A 26,075-nucleotide genomic window follows, 5' to 3' on the forward strand; every position below is an offset into this window, starting at 1 on the left:
ATTAATTTAGAATGCAAAATTGAGAAAAAAAAGATTTTTGAAAATATTTAATATAAAGATTAAACTTAAAAAAACCCTGAACTTTTTCAGTAATTTCTCAGTAATTTTGTGCATTTGGTACAAATCGATATGCGAGCGAATCGTCAAAGCTAATCGCAAACGCGTTGAATAAATCATCCATAACAAACTACTTCGAAATCGGTATTTCTTCATAAATTTTAAATCTTCAAGTAAAGCCGAAAGAAGAAAAACAATTTAGACATAAATTGGTCATTGCCATTGGCTTCTGCGCACCGCGCTCGAAGTATTACAGCCATACGGAGTCCATCTAACGGCGAACTGTCTCCGTTCATAAAAAAAAAGTTCGATACTTACCGATCTGAAAATTTCTCAACGCTCGGCAGTCGGTATCGTAATTTAGCAGCGCGCCAAATCGATACAAGCCGCTCAACGACTATCTCATCTCTTTTTTTCATCATTACGCTGCTTGATAATTAAGTACTCGACGATTTTTCCATCGATATTTATCATCGCGTCGTGCGTGCAATGTTTATTATGATATACACGAAATTAATGAGGCGATCGCTATCGCGAGGCTATCGTTATTTTCAAGATCGGTCGTTAAATCGACGAAAGTACTTGTTGCTTCGGCTCTTGATTAAAAATATACGAAGCGCGGCACTGCTTACTTTTCGCGAGTATCGAACCGCGCGCGATTACGTTCTATTCGTGAACGCAGAAGTCGGATGGAATATCGCGCGAAGCCCAGATGGCAAACACAGTTGGAGTCATCACCAACTGTACATCTAACTCGATATCGATCTTGCACATAAATCGGCTGTTAATTACATAATTTATTTAAACGAAATTTCCAAGGTTTCAACCAGCGAAGCGTAAGCTGTCGAGAATTTTTAGTAGCATTACGGTCGCGCGCTAATGATCGATTTCTTTCTCTGCAAAAATCGCTGAAGAACATCGGAGCAATGATCTCGCGATTTATCGCTATGTATACACAGAGAGAATCTGTACTATGCGGAATACAATCGTGGCGCTGACTTTAATCGCACACATATATAGTTCGTTGTCGTAAAAAAAAGTGCGTACAACAATATCGAGTGTTCTATGAACACACACACACAGACACGTAAATGCTGTAGTACATCGGAAGCATCGATAAGAGAAACGGTACGCCGCCTTTACTACGTATACACTACATCCATTTGTAAATCAGTCGGCACACGACTCTGCAATCGGATAACGCGAACATCGTTTGTGTGTGTTTGTGCGCGTATATTCATGCACAGCAGCAGTAGCAGCAGTAGCGGCGCGATAATGACACGCTTTCAAAGTAATTGCCCATATATATATATATACTCTTTTCTCTAATATCGAGTGCTGCCTATATATACGTACGTACGTACAGTCCACCGACGATTGATCTTCCAGCCCGCCATGCTATTGTATAACGCCGTGCATAAGTACCCGCGCCGCACACATGCATTAAAGATGTGCACGAGGCTCGCCGCTCGCTTGCGTGCGTATGTATGTATATGTATACGTTGATTCGCGACGATGATATTGCAGCACTGCACTGCAGTCCGAAGGCTCGCAGCAGTAGGTCAGTCGCGCGGACGCCGCTCCTTTTGCTTCTGCCGATGCAGACTTATACATTACTTTTCTTACTTTTATAAAGAGAGATTTCTACAATTTTCAAACGAGATTCGAAATCGTACAATACGTGTTGCACCCGTAAATAGATGATAAAAATCTCGGATCGAACTCGTACGTACAATAATAATACAATAATCTTATCTAATCGATCCCACGAGACAAGAAGATGATGACTTTTAAAGCGACGATAAATATTATTGTTGAAAATCACGCGTATCCATTGTGTTAACTTTAAATTGTCTAATTACACACGTAGAGCTACTGGAACGTATATAGGTGCATCGTATAAAAGGTCGACTTTGCGTATAAAACCTGTGTGGCGCCGGGGCGCTTTTTTTTCAACAGCGTGTATATATACACACACTGCGGATGCAGCGAGTGAAAAAGTTCGCCTATATACGTATACGCGGGGCTCCGTTTAACCCGCGCCCTCGATGCAGGATCGATATTTATGTTTTATACGAGTAGACGACGCCAAGTAGTCGACTATGGTAGGCGCACCACCTTGATATCCATATAAGTAGAGGCTGTGCCGCGGGTTTTATAATGCAAGGGTGCTGCGCGTAATATAGGCAACACACACACACACACACACCACAACGAACGTTGATGAATGATAATGCACGATTCGCGCAGCTTGCAGTATAGTTGTTGTACCCCAAGCTGAGCGTAACTCATGCAAGCTGCAAGCTCTTCTTTAACATTTTCTCTCTTTCTCTCTCTTTCTTTCTCTATCTTTCCTTTCTCCCCCTTTTTCTCTAATTTTTTTTCCTTCGTGTATGTGCACGCGACGAAAGAGATTTCTTTATATATCGCGACAGGACGTTCCACATCCTGTTCTGCGTGAACTCGCTCTCCGCGGGACTCGCATACGCGCGTGTGCGACAGAAAAGTAAATTAAATGTTGTTATAAAAATGTAAAAATAAATGTGAAAATCGAACGAGTTATAAAATTCTTGACCTCGTTGAAACATTCAACAGTCGCGCCCGAGATTCATAGAAAATTGAAGGAGAAGCATATATTGGTCAATCGAACCCCCGCGTACCGCGGCATCGATTGGTCGTATACCACAACAACGCGTTATAACTTTTTCATGCGGCGTATCGGTAATATCTTCATGTATACAAAAGTTCACCCATATGCGAGAGAGAGGTCGATCGGTTTGTGTGTATTATATACAATATTAAAAGACGAAATCATCCGCCAGTACACACGATAACTGACTCGACTGTATTATATATACAGATTGACGATTCTATCGATGTAAAGGCGACGAGTATTCGCGGACGCGCGAGTAAACATATCTATACCATATGGACGCGCTCGTTTGGACATTATCAGCGTGCGGGCCATTTTTTTTTTTTTTTCATATTTGAGTGCGTTGGCCTCGAGAGAATCATTTACACTATCTTTATTTTTCTTAAGTGTCGACAGTTAAAATAGATTACGCGTGCATTTTACAAATATAAAAATTTTTTACAGTTGTTAGCAAGGTTCACTCATTACTATAAATTAATTTTACACTTTGTTAAAAATTTATGTTTATGGCGATACATGCGTCTAGTTGGGGTTTAGCTCTTTTTTCGACCTTCTTCAACAAGAGCTAGTGTTTTCAAACGAGCAATCGCGTGGGCCCACAATTATCTACGATAGCAAAAAAGATAGACGAAATGAAATTAAACTGACGTCGACTCTATACGAAACTGAGATACTGGAATTTTTCTGTGAAAAATTTCGTAATCGTTCGTATATCTTGTAAATTAGAGGCACGTACACGAACTAAATTACTTTCAGCATCGTCGTCATTATCGTCATCGGGCCCGCATGCGTGTGATATACGTATTCGCGCGGCTGTGTCTTACACTGCTTTCGCGTCAGTCGCGGCCCGAACTGTGCTCCGCGCGCCACTCGCTGCTGCTATTGGAGTAGTAGCAGTGCTGACTCTTCTATACACAGTCGTCGTCGTCGTCGTCAGTTTCTCCATACACTTCGTTGTGTTACACTGCGGCTGATACTACGGCAGAAGTCTCGCAGCATCGCGTGCGTGCGCACAGTGTGTGTGTACGATACAGTGCGCGCGGCGGTGTTCGTGTGCTGCTGCTAGCTGCTAAAAGTGAGTTTGGTGCCGTTGAAATAAATGTGAAGGTCTCCAATTTTCTGGCGCGTGACAACAATCGACCGAGAGCGATTTGTTTGTGTCATCCGTATTATCACGCGCACTGTGCGCCCGTGACTATATAATAATCGTCATCGCGCAAGGGACAACATACGTGTGTCTGCAGCGGGGGTTTTTTTCGGCGGCGGCTCCCACCGTTGGATTATGGACGTCGTCTCCTCGTGTCGTCGAGCTGAATTATGGTCTCGCGATACGGCGGCGGCGGCAACATCAACGGTAATAACAACGACGACTACAACGACGACAACAACGAGGACGACGACAGCAACGAGACGGAAGATTGCGAGGCGCAGCGGCTCGTCACGAGTAGTGGTAGTCGAGGCATGAAGGATCATCGCGTCTATCATCACATAACCAGCGCAAGCAGTCGTCATCATCACCATCATCCACTGTCGTTGTCCTCCGGAGGCGGCGGCGGCGGCGGCGGCGACATGATGCTCAACGGAGGCAGATTCTGCCTGAGGCCCGGCTACTACAAGTGCCTCAGCAGGACCCTGCTAGCGCTCGGCTTCATTTTCGTCATATGGCAGAATTACAGCAGTGAGTGATTCGAAAATTATCATCGAGAAGCGGTCGCGCGACTCTTTTTCATTCACGAAACGAGACTGCGAACTCTCTTCTTTTTTTGTCGCTCGCGAGTGTTAGAACGCAAAAACGCATTTATTTTTATTCGTCTGCTCCGCGGACGCTACGCTCACGAGTGCATCGTGAATCATGCGAACTATATGTACCGTTTTCTCTCTCTCTCTCTCTTTCTTTCTTTCGCTTTTGCATTATAAAAGTCAATGCACTCTTTGAAACTATCGCAAAACTGTCAAGTGTTTACCGGCACGCGCTCTCTCTTTGTGAATCATGTCAAACGCCAGTTTTAATAATCAGTAGTTTCTACGCTTTCGTGATTTTACCATCCTATATGACACGAGAGGAAGAGGGAGAGAGAGAAAAAGGAATTGCAAGAATTTTTACGCTAACGTGCGTCCTTGAATGAATTAATTATTTCTAGCTAAGAGAGAGAGAGATACATCCTGCAGACTCTCTACGCTCATTGTTTTATCTGTTTTATTTTTAAAACTTACCTCATGTTCTATTTTTTTTTCTCATTCAGATTGCAAAGCACAGGAAGAGTTGTGCAAAATGACCAGAGATTCTCTGGAGGCGATCAGAGCTACCTCGATAGCCTGCCAGAATATCAAGGAACCGGTACATATGCCAATGCCCACCAGTGCAAAGCTATGCGACGCAGTCGAAGACTTCAACAAGTTGGGCAAACCGAATGATGGGCCTGTCATTTATGCTATAACCCCTACTTTTACCAGACCTGTACAGAAAGCAGAGCTTACACGTTTGTCGCAGACCTTTTTGCTTGTACCAAATTTCCATTGGATAGTTGTTGAAGATTCTCCAAAGAAGACTCCTCTAGTTACTAATTTCTTAGCGCAGAGTGGCCTTAGATATACTCACATAAATGCGCCAACTCCCTCAAACTACAAACTTGGCAAACATGATCCTAATTGGAAAAAGCCAAGAGGAGTAGAGCAAAGAAATGCTGCTCTAAGATGGATTAGAAGTAACCTGAATGAGAGTAACAATGGAGTCATCTTTTTTGCAGATGACGACAATACCTACTCTAGACACTTATTCAAAGAAGTAAGAATAATTGTTTATATTACATTTGTTATGCATAAGCTTACGCTCATTTATCTATTTTTTGTAGGTAGCAAAAGTGAAAAGGGTTGGTGTATGGCCTGTGGGTCTTGTTGGTGGTCTAATGGTCGAAAGACCAATCTGTGATAAGGCAACAGGAAAAGTTACTGGCTTCAATGCTGTCTGGAAACCAGACAGACCCTTCCCTATTGACATGGCTGGATTCGGCATTAATTTACAAGTAATTTTAGAGAAGAAAACAGCTTTGTTTGCCTATGACATTCAAAGTGGTTTTCAAGAAAGCGAGATACTTAAACAAGTAACGACTAGAGATGAATTGGAAGGATTGGCCGATGGCTGTACAAAGGTGTGTAAATGCTTGAAATTAAACCATACGCGTCAATATAAAATATCTATTACCATTAAAAATTGGATTCAAAGCCTTTACTTATAACTGATAATGTAATACGCGGTCGGTAATATAGGTTTCGTGTTTTCAAGCTTTCAAAACTCAATTTCTATTTGAAATAAAAATTTTGTTAAATTAGTTTTATGTTTACCAATATCAACTTTCAGGTCTACGTATGGCATACCCGGACTCAAGCACCAGTCCTAAACACAGAATCAATTCTCAACAAAAAAGGAAAATCGTCCAACGATGGAATCGAAGTGTGATAAAAATAATTCCGTCCATAGTTTTGATGACGTTAATTGTTGAAATGGTGGAATTATAATTTAAATTATAATTATATTTATAGTTACATGCATAATTGTATTTGTAATTATTAATTTAAATGAGAGTCTGTGTCTTGGATATAAGCCATGTCATAATATGTAGCATAGGATAATAACCATTACAGTGCCAGTTTTACTTTTTAAACTTCTTATAAATTATAGATATTATCATATTGTAATACCATTTCCGAAGCACTCATTTTAGCGTCAAAGACGCATTTTACACGCTGTTCCATGTAGGGTCGTAATAATTCTAAAGATGCTTTTTCATCGATGCTTTGGCCAAAGCTATACATAATCTAACGCAAAAAGTCGTGATCGAGCTGATTTAAATTTTTTTTAAGCGATGAACAATTGTAATTAAGTATTAGGTATAGTAACATAATTGAATATACTCAATTTAAATATAAATAATAAGAAACGAACAGTGTGCATCATGTTAAGTGCCGCCCTCATGATAAGAAAGGGCATTTGTGAAAATTATAAATCTTTTCATTGCAATCATACTCAAGGCTGGGTTTTTAATTGTGCAACTACTTTCGCTTCATTGCGTTTGATATGAAATATAATTTATATATTAAATTAGTATGTAAGTATTGATCGTGGGGTATTATGGGGAGAGCAAACGACAGGTTTCGTGCTCCCTTTTTTCGTCATTGTTTGCATTCTCTGGCGATGCCGTGCGATATTTTTAACAAAATAATTCGCAAGGCTCTGTTGTACATTTTAAGTTGATAATAAAATTCTTATAAGAAAATCATCAGGAAAAATAAGAAATAATAAGTGTACTCATTTTTTGTGGTCATGATCATTGATCATAATTTTCCTTTATTGAAACTTTACTTTTTTTTTTCATCGTGGCGCATACAGAAAAAGCATACATAAAAAATATGCCTTAAATCTAAGGTTGGCTTATGACTAAAATTGTGATTGAGTTTTCCTTTCCATTTTCATGATTGGGAAAGCTACACAAATGCTACTTTGAATCTTATTTTGTTCATTTTTTATTTGTTCCTCAAGTTAGAGCCAATTATATTTTTAGAGAACTTTTTCCGCGCTGCTTACTTATTTCATTGACAAAATGAACGAAGCTCTGATTGTGCGGGAAAAACTTTTGCTTTGATAAACTCCTAGTACTTTGTTGAAAATTCAAAAAAGAGTCAATTATCTATATATTACTTCTTGTGAGATGTATCTAATATACTTTAACTTTTATACTCTCTTTTGAACTTTCAGCTGTATTTCGCGTGTATCTTATGTAGAAAACCAATTTTTATTTTTTTACAGTGAGCCCATTTTCTGTATTGTATTATAATATTCGTCAACACTTCGGTTAGGTGACATGATCTATTATTTTCTATATTTGGCAAAAATCTGACGTTATATTTCAATTATATATATGTAAATATATAATATTATAATTTTTGTTTCCCACGTAAAAAAGCTACATTATTCTGTAGGGGAAAGATCAATAGCGATAAAAAATAGCGATCGACCTTCCCTCGGCGCGAGTACATAGTTATGTCGTTACAATATTTTATTTAATATAATAAATATTTATCTGTCGAATTTCTTTCTAGAAATACTTGACATTTCTTTATTTATCATTCAATTTTGTTCATATTTTATTTCTTTTCATTCTCTCTTCTTTCTTAAAACTAAGGAAATAACGTTTACAAGCATTTACAAAAGACTTATATCACAAATTTATAACTTTTTTTTCATTTCTTTTTTTTTTTTAATCTCTTTTTGCGAAAAGCATTATATTTATAGTAAAATCGTCGCTATAAACTGTGTTTATACTAAATAAAATACCCGAAAATTGACTTATTTTAAAAGTAATCGATACTCTTTAACTTTTTTTTCAAAGATTAAATTTTTTTCGTTTCAATTACACATGCACACATGCTCGCATGATCAAAAATACCTTCGATCGATGCGGGATTTACAATAATAAGCAGGCCAATCAAGTCATGGAACCTTAAGTAAAAGCTTAAGTAAAATAAAAATGTTGACCGATTGTCATATACATAATGATTAAAAATGTAACAGATATTAAATGCATGCGTTAACCATTTAAGTACCAATAAAATCTTTAGAGGCTATTTTGCATCGAGAATAATCAACTTTCTTTTCTTGTTCGAACGCTCGAGCATACAAATATTTTTATGATAAAGTTAATAATACTATATATATGTAATGCGAATATACATATATATAAATATATTTATTCAAGATAGACATATTTACACGTTTTGTTTTGTGAGGAAATGACAATGATGATAATGAAGGGTCGTAGATAGAATCAGGGGGAATAAAGTGAAGAATCGGATATCTCTAATGCACTAAAAGCCGACGTACTAGATCGATTAGGGGGTCGATGATATTTTTTTTCTTTTCTTTTTAGTAATTCAAATCTTCTCCAAACTTAACGTCACACGAGAAAACGGTTTGTAACGCTCGTCGAACGAATCAGCACGTATTTATTATTTTTATCTACCCTAAGGAAAAAGGAATCGTACAAGGAGTATACAGTAAGGATTTTTAATTTTGTACACAATTATCTCTTTCTCTCGCACTCTTTCACGCTCTCTCACACTCTTGCTTTCATCTCTATCACTAATAACAATTCAGAGTGTTATTTTTTTTTTATAGATATTGTCTCGGTGTTTTTTTTTGTCTATTTAAAAAATTACTACTGCACTCTGTGAATGTATCTAAGCTCTCTTTCTCTCTTTCACATTTGCTTAATTCGCTTCTGATTTTGTTTTTTTTTTCTATTCTTTATCATTGTGCGCGTTCACACCGTCGAATGGATGATTCTCAAGTTGTAGGTGAAGGTTTTGCGCTGCTGCAGTGTTAGGACGACTAGACGTGCGTGATCATTATCATTATTATTAACTACGATGGAGCTGTTGTCGGAGGAGCTACTGCTGCTGCCCGTGCCGTCGTCGGAGATCGAAGTGAAATTTTACAATCTAGTACGTCGGACGAATATCTAGACGGCCGAGTCCTTGCCGACGAAGCCGGTTTTGGAGATGGAGCGCTTGCCGTCGAACGTCACCGAGGACTCGCGCACGCCGAGGCTGCCGTTGCCGTTGGTCATCACCGTCGGGCCGTTGGTCGTCGTCGTCGTTGTCGTGGTCGTGATGCCGCCATTGGCGCCGCCGTTCGTGTCGATGATCGACGTTATCATTTTCTCCTCTCGGAGCGGCTCCTTCTCGTCTCTGTGGGAAAGAAGAAGAAAATCAACGTAAGTGGGTAAGTAAGCGGGGTTTTTTTTCAATTCTTGTTATTTATTTTTTAAAATCAATGATGTGACGATATGATGATGACGATGTATTTATCATGTGAACATCCACTACGAGCTACGTAAACTCTCGTGATCATTAAAATCCTTAAATACAACGCCTAATTTACAGATTAAAGATGAAGTGAAACTAAAGCAATTAAGTGTATTTAATAAACAGCAGTACGTAGAGCAAACAGAAAAGAAAAAGAAAGAAAACGTGCGTCTATTAAAAGCTCTCAATTACGAGCGATGATGGAAAATAGATGAGTCGACAAATATTGGCAAATTATGTATATGAAATGTGACGTATGTATATCGCCGAATGAAAAAAAGAAATATCGTACGAAACTTTGTGATGTGCAGTTGAGTCATGACCGACTTATATTATTTGCTCGAATGAAAGAGGAGCGAGTTTTGTCGCGCGTGTGACGTCGCGAATGAATTTCTCGTCGCGACGGCGACGAGCGAGACAGGCGCGATGGAAAATAGAGAGAGAGAGAGAAAAAGAGAAAGACAGGCAGAGATGAATAGTAGTTATAGTGATATACAAGAGCAAAAATTCCATGCACACGAGTTTCTTTTCATTTTATTTACTAATTGCAATTACACTTTACGCTCAACGAGACAAAGCTGCTCAAAATTAAAAACAAAAAAATCAGTCATGCTGATGATCTTACATAAGCCAACGATGTGCTTCATGCTCACCGTTTTTATTTTATTAATAATATATTTTTCAAATTTTGTCACAACCGCAAATCAACTGATATATTCATCAAACTTTGAAGTAAGAAGAAATTAACGAAACAAAAAAATCAAAACTCAACGATAATAAAAGCTTCGATGATTAATTTCTCTCTATTTCTTACATGGAGGTATGCTTGACCAGTGTTATGGTACTTTTTCCACTACCCGAATCTTGAATGGCCGTAACCCCGGCGACATTGGCCAATTTTTGGTCACAATACGGCAATGGGAAACGCCAACCGTAAAGACTACAAAATCAAATCAGATAGTATGTGCCACGAAAAATTTCCATAGAAACATAGAAGGTAAACAGGATAAAAATAATTATAAAATTATAACATTAAAGGCACATGCCCCGAAAAACGAAAAATTAACAAATACCGAAAGAAAAATAATAAATCAAAAATATATGAAAAGGAAAAAAAAATTGATTGAAGAGTTTTTTGACAATTGAACATACGTACAATATGGAGTGGAATGAAAGTAATAGTGTGAAAAAATAAAATACAAAGGTACGTATTTTAAAATGTGCACGTGAATAAATCAAATGAAAATCCATGAGAACGGAAAAAGTATGTGTATGAATATGAAGTATTTATAATGTAATATATATATGACACGATAGCAATCCAAACTTGCCAAAAGCACATACATATAATAATAGAGTGTCAAGAGAAGTGAAGAGAGCGCAAAAAATGAGGCAGCTTGAATTTTAATGAACATATTACAATGTATATACAAAAAAAATGCGTGTTGCTTTTTGCAAGTGAATGTCTTTCTGTTCGTGCATATTTTTGGTGGGTGGTTTTTTTTAGAGATATACATTTACATAATTAAATGATGATGAAGATGTATTTGATTTTTTAAATTCTGTCTCTGGCAGAAACGAAATGAAATTACGTTTCAGTACGTATAATGTGCATTTCTGACAGTGACAAAATTCTTTGTGATATTATATATTTTTAATGCATTTACAATGAGATATTAATGAAGTTATATTTGTTTTGAATCAACAAATTATTACACTTTCAAAAAGAATCATGAAATGAATTTCGATGCAAAAAAAATGAACGACGCTTACCTTCCTAACTTGGCGTCCTCCTCGTCGATCGGTTTCCTACGCGACAGCTCGCAGAAGTAATAAATCAGACCTGTTGGCAACGGAAAATCGATTGATTTAATTGAACAAAAAAAAAAATTTTAAACGATAACAATATCGCGCAATCGATAAATTAAAAAACCGTGCATACCAGATTTGCAAGTGCAGCAGAGCACAGCATCGATGATGAGCAGCAGTATGAGAAGAATCGCCACGACGATGCCAATTATCGCCGAGCTCGATATCAGCGAGCCTTGATGATGCAGTACCGAAGCGTTGCCCGACGTACCTGATAAAACAAACACAATGAATCATTAGCACACGGCTCGGCGAAAAATTAAATTCGACATTGCAAAAAAAAAAAAAAAAATGATCTCGACACATGCTCGAGAATCGTTAATCGATTTATATCGTAAAATATGTAAAAATGGTTAGTGCGAGGCTATCACACGCGCTTCGAGACAATGTAAAAATAAAAAATAATGAAAAAAAATTGATATATATTTATTATGTAGTAAGTACGATGCTTGGTGGTGATGACGATGAGCACAATGGTACGTGAGATGAGAAGTGGGAGAATTTTCTCTCGAGTGTACTTGAGCGACAAAAAATAACAAACAGGACATCGACATTGACAGCTATTTCATTTGACCTCACACGTACGTAATAATACACTTAGACGTATTTAGAGCTAAAAAAACGTACTGGTACTTGGTTTACCGTTCTTATACATCACCAAACACGTACTCTCTCGAAATTATTATACACAATAATGCGACAGCGCGCGTGATTGTACAAATTTACGTAATACGAGATCATTTATGTCATTCGAGTGCAGAGAGGAAGAGGGAACGCGAAAGAGAGAGCGCAGTCGTTTTAATTAAAAAAAAAATAATAATGAATAAAAACTTAAAAAGAAGTATGCGGGAGAAGAAAGTTTCGATCGGTATAACATACAAAAAACTAAACGGAAAACAATCAATTACTCCTTCGCGTAATATATAAAAGCACCATTGATTAAACGTATCTTCCCTTAAGCGCATAGTTTTTGCTGTTCTATTAGAAAACGAGCCAATCTATATGGGATAGTAGTATAAAACTGCACCATGACTAAAGGCGCAAAAAGTTGTCTGAATTGAAGCAAAGAAAGAGAAGGCGAAAAAAAGCAATAGAAACGCACATCGCACATATATATACACTCGACTGCTTGCAGTTATACAGAGACTCGGCACACACACATACGCACACAGAGAGCACACTTAAAGCATTTCCCGACAGTTTGAAAGACCCGCAGACACAGAGAGAGAGAGAGAGAGAGAGAGAAGCGAGTGAATGAACGGCAAGTTTGAGAAAAGTAACGCAAAAGCTAGAGATTGTTAGTAGACTCCTATACAGATATATAAATAACGTGTATGTATAATGTGTATACGTGTGTTTAACTCTGGAGGAAAATAAAAGAGTGAGAGAAAGAGACTACTCTACTTAATTACACCCTTTTTCTTTTTCATTACGCCCCAGCAGCGCAAGAGCCTAAAAAACGATTTCTCCGAGGCCAGTCATAAACACGAGTGAGAATTACAAGCGTTTTAATAGTTATACATGGCACATGAATTGTTAAATTATATAAAAAAAAAAAACTAGTCATCAAATGCGTGGTGTTGTTATAATCAATGAACTCGATAAAAGATTAATCTAATAAAGGCTAAAGCTTGCTTGTTCAGTAAGTTGATTGTTCTTTGAATGTTTGATATTTACCCATTTTTTCACGCAGTTTATGTTTTATTTTTGTCATCGGATGCTCTCCGTGTGTAAGTTTGCGATATAGATTTTTTTCTGCTATGTTATTACATATAAAAATGGTACTGTATATATGCGTGTGTTTTTTAATCAATGAACAACTCGGAGACGATCGAGGAAATCGATTACAACGCACCAGCGTGTCCATGTCGTGCTTGGAATCGACTTCCAAGCGCCACCCCATTGCGTCATGTTTCAATGATACTGAAGTCGTATATTTTTTTTCGATTACTTTTTCTTGTTACATCGTTTTTATTTTCTCTCTACTTTTACTCTGTCTTTTGTTTATATTTATCATCGTATTTACAATGTTTAATTCGTTTTATATAAATACCTCTCAAGTAAATTCATTCAAAATAGCGATGCACATTTATTAATCCTTTTTTTTTTTCTCTTTAATATTAACGCTACGTATAATATATTTACTCATCACTGCACATGCACAACGCACATTAAAATTGTATATATTATACTCCTATGTATTATAAAATAAACCGACGTGTTCATAATAAACTAAAGTTCAAACGCAATAATAGCAAGATATATAGGTATAGAGCCATACAGACACACAGACAAAATAGAGCCCCGAATGATTCGGACGCACGTGAAAATAAAGCAACGATATCAATTATGCAAAATAGAGCACGCGGAGTCCTCCCTCTCTCTCCCTCTAACTCTCTTTGCCCCGATGCGTCTGGCGCTAATTAAAGAGAAAAAGAGCGTGCGAGAGAGAGAGAGAGAGAGAGAGATGGGTCTGACGTAATAAAATCAAACGGTAATATCGATTTTATTCGTCGAGTATCGCCGCGACTGGCAGACACATAGAGCACAGACACACATAGTACAGAATATTGCCCGCGCGATTCGTATCTTCAAGTATTATTGCTCGACTGTAACGACAATACAAGAGCCCACTACTATAGGAAGCCCATAACAGACGCCAAGTGTCCATTGATTTCTTTTTTATATACCCCGTCTGCTGGGACAAATCATACGGAGCTCTATTAAATGGATAGACTCGCATGTAATCGTTTGAAAGGCAAAAAAATTAACAGATCATGCATTTTACTTATGACATATTATGAGATTATATCGCTGCTTTTTTTCCACGTAGCAAGCAAACATTGAGATTTCTTTTTTTTTTTAACTTTCAACGATGAACTGAATAAAGAAAATAGACACACAATTAAAATTAATTTTTAGATTAAATAATAGAATAGTTAGACACAATAATGAGATACAACCCAGAAGGCGCATTTTTAGAGGTAACTTAAAATTATGAGGGAGAAAAATGTAATTACATTGTATTCATGATCTTGTACCTGAGATTAATAATATTACTAGATCTACCAAATAATAATAATAATAGTAATTAATCGAAGACATTGTGGAATTTTATGACAATACGTATTTAATCTAAAAATACCTATACAACATTAAATTCTAGGCATTTGGCAATGTTTCAGGCATCAATCTCGATCGACATATTACGATTATTAAACGCGACTGTATACTTCGTATATATTGTACGCGTAAAACGATAGAAAAAACGGAAGAGGATGAAAAAGTTACGGAAACGTACCAGTACGTTAGTTCACTTATTTTTTTTTTTTTTTATATTCTTTACTCCCGAGCAACTACTAAAACCTATTCGTATTCCATTTGCCTTTTTTTCATTCTCCCTTATAGCTCTTATACGGAATGTGTATACCATAAATCTCGAACAACGGCAAACCTAAAGTAATCGATGAATGGTAATTGAGTTTGCCTCTCTCTCCTCCCTCTCTCTCTCTCTCTCTATCGCGGAAAATGTAGAAAGAAAAAAAGGCGTCGAGAGTCTCTCTCTTGCAAAATATCTCCTACTCGCTCTAAGAGCAAATGAAATCGACTTTTCTTATTCTTATTGTTTTCTTTTTCTGTTTTTTTTTAGGAAGTGAAGAGCGGGCAATATCACTCCCGCTGATCGGCAGTATTATGGATACAAGAGAAAACCTAATAATAGTCTTTTTATACATTCGTTGCACGTATGCATATCTAACTATTTATGTAAATGTGTACATAATATTGTCATCTTGTCTGGTGTATCGTGTAGGTGTATTTTTTTTTTTTGATACGCGTAAATGTATGTGTTTTTGTGTATTTGTGTGTATCGTAGTTTTCGCGTCTCAAATTCTTTAAAATGCTCTAGATAAGATCGCAAGTAAGCTGCCGCTGGCGATCACCCAGGCGTTTAGCTGGACATTATTGGCTCCGCCATGTGTAATCCGTTCGTCCACTACAAAGCTCGCAGATTCTATAGGGATAAATGATACAAAAAAAGAAAACATGTAGCTCTCCCACATATAAAAATTGAAATTTAGCTTACTTTTTTGTTTTCAACATTCGCAATAGCGAACGTTAGCGTTACGTTTGCACATTGATTAATCCGCGAATAAATAATAACAATGAATAAAATTTTTAGGAAGAAAAAAAACCCAATAATAATAATAATAATAATAATAAAAAGTGTTGCAATGAAGCGAGAAACATTCTACAAGAAAAACTTACCTCTGGTCGTTTTGATGGTCATGTTGGACGCTTGGCCCAGTCCGAGGATATTGTGCGCCCTGACGGTGATCTTGTAGAACGTGTCCGGATAGAGATTGCTGATCCACGTGTCCTGCTTGCCCTCCTGCTTGTTCTGGCAGGTGTTGTCCTGCACCTCCCAGTGATTGCCTGTGTACTTCTTGGCCTCGCACCACTTGATGTCGTAGTAGTCGATGCGCTCGCCGTTGTCCGGCGCCGCCGACCACTTGAGATTGTAGCGGTCGGGGAAGTGCGACACGAGATAGTCGCGCTCGGGCGTCGGCAGGAAGCGCACGGGTCCGGGCACGTCGCGGCTCAGCGTGCCGAGGTGCATCACCTTGGCCCAGTTGCCGCGGCCGGCGTCGTTCGTCGCGGCGAAGCGGAAATCGTACATGGTCTGCGGCTGGAGATCCTCGACGACGTAGCGGCCCTGCTGGCCGATCACGGCCCAGGTGCGATTCTGGGCCGTCTGCCAGGACGTGTCCTGCCTGCGATACTGCACCGTGAGCGTGCGTATGGGCAGATCCTGGGGCGCTACGGGCGGCACGATCTCGAAGGTGACGGTGGTGGCGGTGGCGCCCTTCTCGATGACCTGCTGCACGTCCGCGGGCTTCGGGGCCTCGCGCAGCTCGATCTGGTGCTGCGCCTCGCCGTGCTTGTTCACGGCGATGCACTTGTAGAGGGCGTAGAGGCGGCGATTGCGCGGCGTCACCGTGATGGTGGACACGGGCCCGTTGCCCAGCACGACGATGTCCGGGTCCCGCTCCACGCTCATGTCCCCGTAATAGGTCCAGCGTATCGTGGCGTTGGGTATGCTCTCGGCGATGCAGGTCAGATTGATGGGCAGCTGATCCCACGAGTAGTAGGTGCGATTGGTCATGGAGGCGAACGAGGGCTTGAACTCGGTGGTGAGGTGGCCGTTCTTGATGGCGACGCCGCCCTTGTTGGTGGCGATGCACTCGTACATGCCGTCGTTGGAACGCAGCGTCTGGTCGATGATGAGCTCGCCGAGGGTCTCGCCCTTCTGCTCGTCGGCCTGGTTGCGCAGCACGATGCGGTCGTCGTCCGGCTGGGCGCCCATTATGTAGGGCCTATCGGCCGTGTGCTTGCGGAACGTGATGCTGGGCGGCGGCCTGCCGAAAGCGCGACACGCTAGGGTGGCCTGCTCGCCCTCGGCCACCGTCTGATTCAGGAACTCCATGATCTTGGGCTTGACGATGACCGTCACCTGTATCGTGATGCTGTCCATGCCGGCGAGATTGGTCGCGGTGCACTGGTACTCGCCCGTGTCTTCGCGGCGCACGTTGGTCACGGTGAGCACGCCCGTGTCCTCGTTCACGCCGAAGCGATCGGTTATCGCGAGATTCTCCTTGGTCAGGCTCTTGATCCAGGAGAACTTGGGCGGCGGCTTGCCGATGGCCTTGCAGATGACGTTGGCGTTCTCGCCCTCGGTGATCTCCACGTGGGTGTCGTACTCCTCGATCTTGGGCCGGGTGTGCACCTCCACGCGTATCGTGCGCTCCTGCAGCTCGCCGGTCTGCGGCACCGAGGCGCGACACGTGTAGATGCCGTCGTCGCTCTCCTTCACGTTCTTGATGCGCAGCGCGTGCGTCTCGATCACGTAATGATCGTTGGTGCGTATCACCTCGCCGTTGTAGAGCCAGTCGACGGTGGGCGACGGCCGGGCGCGCACCTGACACCTGATGGCGAAGTCCTCGCCGAGGATCGGGTACTGGTTCTCAGGGGCGTTGTCCCAGGTGATGGCGACTGTTCGGAACGGAACGGAAAAAAAAATTAGTTTACACGAATTAAATTAAACGAAAGAAAAAAGACAATGGACCAACCTATGGTCTCAATGGTAACCGTCTTGGTGAGCAGTTGAGTGTTGGCGTACATGGCGCGACAGATGTACTTGCCGGCCTGCTCCTCCTTCAGCGAGTTGAAGAACAGCGACAGGCTGTTGTCCTGATGGATCTCGGTGTACATCGACGGCTTCGAGTAGCCTTGAGCGGCGCTGTGGAAGTAAAAAAATAACACAATTTAATATTAGAGATCGAAAATCGAGGACAAAAAATTAACACGCGATCATCGTCATCATAAGTCTACCAAAACTCGTTCTATCGTAAAACATAACATATGAATAAATTCTGCCCACTATGATGTTTAATTATGTAACACTCTATGAGTATATATAAATTATAAAAGAGAAACAGGAAAAAAAGATGGAGAACAAAATTAGTCGTAAGTCTGGCCTTATTTCGCGCATGCATTCGTCTATATAATTGCGAATGACGCGCGTGGGTTCTGGACAGATGATATAGGGGGCAAACGTCGATGAACTATGATATACGTAACATATACAAAAACAACGTGAGTTCGGGAGAGTCGATGACAGGACAGCTATCAGCAGCAGAGGCACGCGGGAGAAAATAAAGCGCATGGCCGCAGACGATGATGACTCGTCGACGTGTGTATCGACGCCCGGCGAGAACGATTGATTCGGCTCTCGCTGCTTAATTGATTTCTATCAAAAACGACGCAGAAAACAAAAAACATATAAAAAAAAAAAAAGATCGCTAAATTTGCGAGGAACTACGTTCGCCATACGTATAACTGCATTATCATTCCTCGTGCTGTTGTTGCAGTCGAAACATGCGCATTCTGGATATATATACAGCGTACATATACGTACACATGCTGTACGCGGGAGCAAATTAACAAGGTATTTTCCATGCAGTAAAGGGAACAAATCGACTTGTTAAAAATGAAACGATACATGAATACGAAACAAGCGCCGCAGCCCTGCCTCGGCTCGTATCCTATATATGTACCGCATATACATACGTGTACGTGGGAGGCGATAAAAAAAAAACTAATAATGAAGTGCCCTCTGTACTCCTCGCGCGACATCGCAATGCACAGAGAGAGAAAGAGAGACTCTCCCTCGTGTGTGCGCGCGGGCAGCAGCAGAAAAAAAAAATTGGCAGTAATAATCTCTGAATACATGCGTGAAAGGATTACGGGAGGCGGACGAAAACAAAAAAAAAAGAGAGAAGAAGCGACAAAAAATCAAGAGGGAAAATACACGCGTGCGCGTGAAGAGGAGAAAAAAATTCACGGGCACTCGCTGTAATACGTGCAGCACGCGGCACACAATGGAAACGCTTGTGCGTCTGTGTATACATATGCAAGGGCATGCACGAATCGTATATGTATACTCTCAACGGTGTACAACTTGAGAAAAAAAAATATGATGCTCAACGACAACGACAAAAAACACAGCAAAACAAGAAAACCCAGCAAACGAACAAACATCTGTTATAGCAAAGATTTTTTTTCAAATCTGTAAAGAGATGAGGGTATAGGTACAGGTAGGTTGTAAGGTGGTTGACGATCATGAAAATCTCAGGGCTTAATATTATAAATACTCGCCTGTCGAGCGGCATGACGTAAAGTCTGTGTGTGAGTGCAGATATAAAAAACAAAGACAAAAACAGCCAGATATAATTTTCATGTATTATATCCTTTTTTTTTTTTTTGTTAAATGTATAAAAATATGTTTAAAATATTCATATAATATTATTGATTTCAAACTTTCAAGTGTCAATTTGTGCGGTATACTCTGTGTATCATATAATAATAATAATAATAATAAAAATAATTATTGATTTTTCGTATTGTATATGTACATTTTTCACCAAGTGTAATAATTACGAAAAAACACATGCGTTATACGTGATAAAGAGAATACGGCGCACACTTTTCACAATTTGTACGTGTGTATGTGTGTGCGCTCGTATGTACTCCATTATATACACAAAAGCCTGCGCACGGTAAATACAATTTTCATTTTTTTTTTTCGATATACAGCGCGACAAATTCGATATAGTAGTATATACGCAGAAATGAGAAAGCGAAGAAAAAAAAATTGTTTGAGAAGAAAATACGTCGCGCGTATGCGTATAGAGAAAAATGTACACGTACCTCAGAACGTCGACGGGCCGATTCGACGGATCGAGCCATTGTATGTCGCTGATGAGCTTGGTGTCCGCCACCTGGGGCTTGCAAGTCAGCAGAATGCTCGAGCCGACGGCTTTGGTCAGCACCTCGCCGTTCGGCAGTATCTCCAAGGTGTTTCTGTCCTGGGCTCTGGCCTCGACTGCGCGAACATGAAACAACAAAAATGTCAAAGTTAGTTTACGATTTGATAACGAAAAAATTCTATAAGGAAAAAAAGCGCGTATTATATATTTTACGCGTATTATCGCAGCTAAAGCTCGAGTTACAATGGGTGCAAGGCGCGTACAGTGTTGAATGTGACACGCTAACTGTAAGCACGTATCGCGTTCAGCAGAATTAGCGAGAAATCAGAGGCACAACACGCGGGTTCGGTGCGAAATATTTCTCTCTCCTTCTATTTCCTCTATTTTTTTTTTCTATACTCCATTCGCAACACGCGTCACCGATATTGACTTCTTCCAGCAGAGAGAAAATTGATCAAACATCCGGCGCGTTGAAATATTAGGTATAACACGGCTCGGCACACACACAATATACAGTGTACTCCATATACAATGTACTCCAGCAGCTCTCAAGCTCACTGCTGCTCGAGCAAGAGAGAGGTGCAAAATTGAAGGTGCCGGAATAATTAAAGCCGAGCTTCGAGCTCAAGCGCGTGCACGTATTTGCGGCGCGGCGGCGGCGCTCAACAGGTGCACAAAATCGCGCGCGGGCGCACATAGTATAGTACAGCAGCAGCTATGTACATATATATTGGAATATACGCACAGGTATTTCGTGTGCCCGAGCCAAACGTCGTCACGTGAATCTGGTTGTTTTTTTTTTTTTTTTTGCTGGCTACGTTTTATTTATTTTTTCACGGGAGAATTGAAAAACGGGCGTCGATTCGAGGAATCTATCCACGCGCTTGTATACACAGAGTTTACGCAAGTACACACTCACGGACCCATAAGAGAGTCCGAGCTAGCGGAGTTAATGGGCTCTCTGCGGGGCTAACGTCTTAATCTCGAGGCTTTTTCGGCGAGTCTACATCTCTATATATACACAACACACACACGCGTCAAAGGTTTTGCCTCGCTTGAAATTTCTAAATTTCCTCCGACGTTTAATAGTTCGTCGAGACTATAGACATATTATACGACGAAACTCCATAAACACTCAAACTTCATTAAATAGTCCGTATGTGTGTGTATGTGTGTATAACGTAGACCTACCGGTACATCGTATTATAATTTCGCAGGACGCGCGCATGAATATTAATTTATAAACTGCAAAACTTTGTAAATCATCCGCTAAAAGTACGCCGCACTACTACTACTACTACTACTCGGCCCTAGTGCTGCATCGATCTCTCCCTTAACTCGTGTTAGCTCGGAGCAGCAGCAGCAGCAGCCCATGACCGGAAGTTACGAATTAAGCTTTGTAAATTAAATCGAACTCTGGCTCGCCCGCGCGTCTGGTCAAGTGTGTTACAAGCTCGAAGTTACCATCGCCATCACCACCACGTGTCTATGTGCTGCACCAATTAGAACCTGTTTGTGCCGTAATGTGCTTATACATGCATATACATAACACACATGTATACGTGTAATTAGTCATATGGCTTATAAGTCAGAGACTAGCTACTGCTATATAACTCGCACTACTGGACTCTTCCGCGTAATGCAGCCAACGTGGGAAAGAGCCTTTTGTTCGCACGCCTTTTTTCGCACTCGTGCGTGTATGTTTGTCGCCTCTCTCGCTCTTCCTCTCGCTCGCTCACTCTCGTTCCGACACGCACGTAAAAAAGTGCGAGGATTTTTTTTTCAAGCTTCATTTTTTCCCTTTTTTTTGTGCTTGCCTTCTTTTTCTTTTTTCTTTTTTTTTTTTAATTTTTTCCGTCGCATATACGTGCGTAGACGCGTTGTTTTCTGCGTGTGTATCGGTATACGTATCGCTAACAAAAGAACTGGTATACACATGTGGCAGCAGCTCGAGAACCGCAATCTTTCGAAGCTAATTAAAGCGAATCGTTAATTCAAAAAAAAAGAAAAAAAAATACAGCGCGGCCAGCGCAGCTTTTTTTATATCATCGGGCGAGGCTAGCTCTGTACACGTAACGAAGTAAAATCGATCGATACTTATACATACAAGCGCAACATTTTCATACTACTATCGAGTTGACAGGAAGAGCGAGAGGGAAAAAGGACGATGAGACACGTTTTTCGATTCGATTGATGGAATTGAATGAAGGGATCGAGGGGGTGGTGGTGGTGGTGGTTGAAAAAAAGCTTAGCTCGTTGTTGTTGTTGTTGTTGTCGTCGCGTTGCTGTTGTTGTAGCCGCGCTGCAGTTCTCGCAAAGCTGATTTGTACTGCAGCCGAGCAGCAGTAGCAGCAGCAGCGCAACACACACAGAATGAAAAAAAGACGGGGTATAAAAAAGGATTTCCAACTGCTGCGTTGTGTACTAGCTGCATTCTCGCCGTAAATTGAATTCATTTCGATTAATCCGCCTTTTTCTACCCCCGCGAGCTCGGCATACATATATAGCTCTGTATATATATACACCTGAGATAACTCCTCGTAGTTCGAGCCTTGTTTTCGATCATCGCTCGTTCGCCTTTTTTCCCCAGTACTCCTTCCTTTTCTTTTTCTTCTTTTTATTTCCAACGTTCGCATTGCATAGCCCCGCGCGCGCACCGATGCACACGCGCGAGTGCATATTTCCGTATACAGTCGAGGAATTAGGAAATTCGTACCACCGCGCGTTTTCCGAAGCCTCCCTAGCCGAGAACCCAGCAGCATACACGTCATGAACGTACGTGCGTATACGCGCGAAAGAGAAAGAGGCTTTTAGAGCGGCGTGGGGTGCAGGTGTACGCGCGCCGCTATATACCTACCCTTTTACCAAAATTACCCGGAATATAGACGCGCGAGCGAGAGATCGGTCTCGTGTGTGCGCGCGCTAGCGCGTGTGTATGTGCGCGCTGTACCTTTTTTTTTTTTGCACAAGAGAGCTTTTTGTATGCGTATATGTCTCGAGGGATGCGTTCGGCGCGCCGTAGCGCGATATAGTAAAGAGAGAGAGGTAAAGAAAAGCAATTTAAACGATGCTGATGCAGGCTACGTGACTTTTTGTCGAAAAAGCGAAAAATGTTCGACGCGATTGGCTCGTACGTAAGGTGAGATACGCCTTGTTTTCCTATGGCTTTTCTTCTTCATTGCTGTCTATAGCTCTCTCTACTATGTAGCTTCGTTGCTGTTTTTTTTTCTGCTTTGCTTTCTTATCAAAAGGGGGTGTGTGTGTATGTGTGTAACGGCGCCTTTCCCCCAATAATGAAAAAAATTATCGAGCTCGTGTAACGTACATCGTATAGGGCCAATATCCAAGTATACGTTAACGGCGGTCGCGCGAAATATGGTCGCGCAGGGACCACTGACACTAGATCTCGAGATTCTTGGAAAATGCGGAAATATGCGTGTGACAAATACACCGCCGCGGGCTTGGGGGGCCTCGTGTATACGCAGGATACATAAATATAATTCGCGAGTCATTGTCGAATTTTTCGTATATTATAATATTATAAAATATACAAATTTTGGGCTGGAGCCACCGCCGCCACCACGAGACACAGACGGTCTATTATCGCGATGATATATTAACTGTTTCTCGTTGACATATAACGCGGCAGTCCCGTTGTATTATACACATATTATGTATCGCTCGTGGAATTTCGAGAAAAATTTAGCAAAAAAATAAACGAATCCATCTGGCTTATTCGAGAAAAAAAAAACTAGTTTTTTGTTCGTAGACAGGTGTGCGCTGTACACGCGCATTCGGGGCTCTCTATGTCTCTGCAACCGTTACGTATATAAAGAATTTAATTAAAAGCAATTTTTGCACACGCGAAAAGCTCGCTATTTCCAATTTTTTTTCTTTCTTCCTTTTGCAACAATTTCAATTCAAGAATACGGTCGAAATGTTATACGTATACGCACGAAGCGATGTTAACTGCAGTATACGTAGCACATAGACACGCGCTATAAACGCAAACGACGCGCGCGCGGTATCACGTATATATAGCGGTGTGGTATAGTTACACACAGAGAGAGGTTCTACATTTCCAATGTCGCGCGCGCAACTGCTCTCCTAGCCTTTAATTTACGAGTTCGTTCGCGTGTATACGCACAAACGTATCCGATGTATCTACGTGCGGCTCGGTTTAGCGCGACGTTTATATGCCTCGTGTTTAATTGCTCAGAAGATGCAGCGCGCAATCTCTGCAGCGCGCAAGGCTAATGTGTCACCTCGGAATTGCGCCGCGTAAGGAAATAAGTATCCATCGAGTATGTATGACTGGATGGACGATTTTTTTTCTCAATCTCTCAATTCGATCGTCGTCGCAAAGAAAGTAAAAGTCTGCATTTTATCCGTAATAACCGATGGTTATATATACGTGGGCTATACACGGGTTACATTATCCAATATCCGAGCGGCAGGACTATTCAATTTAGCCGAGAGGGAAGAGATCTCTCTCTCTCTCTGTCTCGCTCCGTGGGGCCCCGAGAGCAGCGAGCATAATGAAGATATGTCGGCCGCTTGAATATTATTTGCCTTTCTTTGATCCTGAACCGCCGCCCGAGCGAGCGCTCGTGTTCCTCCGTTGTACACGTTCGTAATATACCTATGGATATATAATTTCTGCTTTATACCGAACGCAAAATTATTGCTACGCATTTTCTGTTCTCTCTCTCTCTCTCTGTCTTTCTTTCTTCCTTTTGCTACTATACACGGTTGTACTTTAAAATTGATGGACTTTTTTTTGCGTCCTGACTGGCTAGTTTCTCTCTCTCACTCTTCGATGAAAAAAAGGCAGAAGAAGAAGAAAAAAAGATTACCTATAACGAGATAATCTCTTTTAATGTAAATTTGAGTCCTGGCCTTTCCGTCTCTCTCAAATGTCTCAATTAAAAATAATTAGTAATTCGTACGTTTATTATTTTTTCTCTTCTCCTTCTTCTTCGTCTTCTTCGTCTTCTTCATCTTCCTAGTCATCATCGTCGTCGTCGTCGAATCGAAGTGATGATTTCTTCTTAAATTTACGATATATTTTTTATTCGAGCGATCGAGAGATAGAGAAAAAAAAAAGAGGAGCAACAGTAGTATATATAAAAAACCTTGCCTCGTGCTCGGCGCGACGACAGCTCGACATCTGTCTCGGGCGTAAATATCTTATTTCAAACTTATCGAGCGTATAAAGCGATGCAAAGCCCGAGTATATAAGAGCCGGTGCGCCGCGCAAGGAAGGCAAAACCTGCGTCGTTGCCGCTGCTGCTGCAGCTATAAATTTCATGCGAAAGAGATATACACACGCGTATACGCAAAGCTAAACTCGGTTATCGTTTGTTTGAACTGCAGCAACGTTTGATAAACAAATGCAGTTTTTTCATAAACGAAATTTGTGCTTCGTGGTCTCTTTACTTTTCCTCTTGTATATACGAGAGATTTGTCGCAGGAAAAAATCGAAGCCGACGTACACGACTAACTGTGCAATACGGAAAGAAATAAAGTCAGCCTCCGAGCATCAGCAGCAGTCGAGTAATATATTTTCATTGAATCTTGCGGACGTATTGCCGGAGGAAAAGGGACGGTCATCTCTAATAAAAGCGGCCGTAACACGTCGATGTAGGCCCGGCCCGGTACAACACAACGTCGATATACATTTCGATTTCCGCCAATTCTCGTCGCCCGATAACGTATATACAGCATAATACGTATAAAAACGCGCAACCCGGAAAATCAAAAAGGATGTTATTGCTCGTGCGCTGGACGTATTTTCTCATCGGGCGCGATACAGACGTCGAAACTTTTTTTCCTACCTTCTTTTTTTGGGCTCTTTTCGGGTAAACCAGATGTATGAATGTACGCGTTGCGTACAGCGAGGCATTTAATTAGGGTGCGCATGGAATAAATATAAACGAGGGGAGATCGGGGGGCGCTTATCTTATCGGCGAATGCTCGCGCGCGCGAGAAAGACAATAAAAGGCAGGTCTTATTTGCACGAGCGAATAATACAAGGCGCGAGTCATAAATTGTCCAAAATAAAAATAAACAGGCGCGGGCACACGTCTCCGTGCTAATTTCATTATTATCAGAAAATTAATCGCGTTCGCGCTTCGTTCGTTTCGTACATATACAAACGCGTAAGAGAAGAAGCAAACGTTATCTCGGCATTGGTGTCATAATTTTGCGAAAACTCGCGCGATAACGCGCGGGCGGCTCCCTCGCGAGTAGAAAAAGAAACTATCTCAACGTGCCCATATATATACATCTCTGCGCGCAGGGGGGGG

At 40.9% G+C, this 26,075-nt stretch overlaps 2 protein-coding genes across 4 annotated transcripts in view; one reads left to right on the forward strand and one right to left on the reverse strand.

Annotated features, from left to right (window-relative positions):
• Positions 1 to 3,562: 3,562 nt before the first annotated feature.
• On the forward strand, positions 3,563 to 6,994 carry LOC106654103 (galactosylgalactosylxylosylprotein 3-beta-glucuronosyltransferase I-like). The gene is made up of 4 exons (XM_014373809.2): positions 3,563 to 4,388; positions 4,954 to 5,495; positions 5,563 to 5,859; positions 6,069 to 6,994. The coding sequence occupies exons 1-4, from the start codon at positions 4,028 to 4,030 to the stop codon at positions 6,165 to 6,167; spliced, it is 1,299 nt and encodes a 432-aa protein (XP_014229295.1). The 5' UTR covers positions 3,563 to 4,027; the 3' UTR covers positions 6,168 to 6,994.
• Positions 6,995 to 7,070: 76 nt separating this feature from the next.
• LOC106654202 (fasciclin-2) overlaps positions 7,071 to 26,075 on the reverse strand; it is a 79,249-nt gene continuing 60,244 nt past the window's right edge. For 2 of the 3 annotated variants that reach the window (XM_023459426.1, XM_014373963.2), the window contains 6 exons: positions 19,709 to 19,883; positions 17,569 to 17,738; positions 15,707 to 17,491; positions 11,514 to 11,651; positions 11,345 to 11,414; positions 7,071 to 9,454 (listed from right to left, as the gene is read on the reverse strand). In XM_023459426.1, coding sequence (XP_023315194.1) covers positions 9,226 to 9,454; positions 11,345 to 11,414; positions 11,514 to 11,651; positions 15,707 to 17,491; positions 17,569 to 17,738; positions 19,709 to 19,883 — 2,567 coding nt within the window. In that variant the 3' untranslated portion in view covers positions 7,071 to 9,225. Of the gene's footprint in view, positions 9,455 to 11,344; positions 11,415 to 11,513; positions 11,652 to 11,707; positions 15,453 to 15,706; positions 17,492 to 17,568; positions 17,739 to 19,708; positions 19,884 to 26,075 lie in introns of those variants that run through there. The other variant, XM_023459427.1, reaches the window with a different exon arrangement.

This window comes from Trichogramma pretiosum, unplaced genomic scaffold (assembly GCF_000599845.2).
Source record: "Trichogramma pretiosum strain Unisexual culture from Peru unplaced genomic scaffold, Tpre_2.0 scaffold61, whole genome shotgun sequence".
NCBI lineage: Eukaryota > Metazoa > Arthropoda > Insecta > Hymenoptera > Trichogrammatidae > Trichogramma > Trichogramma pretiosum.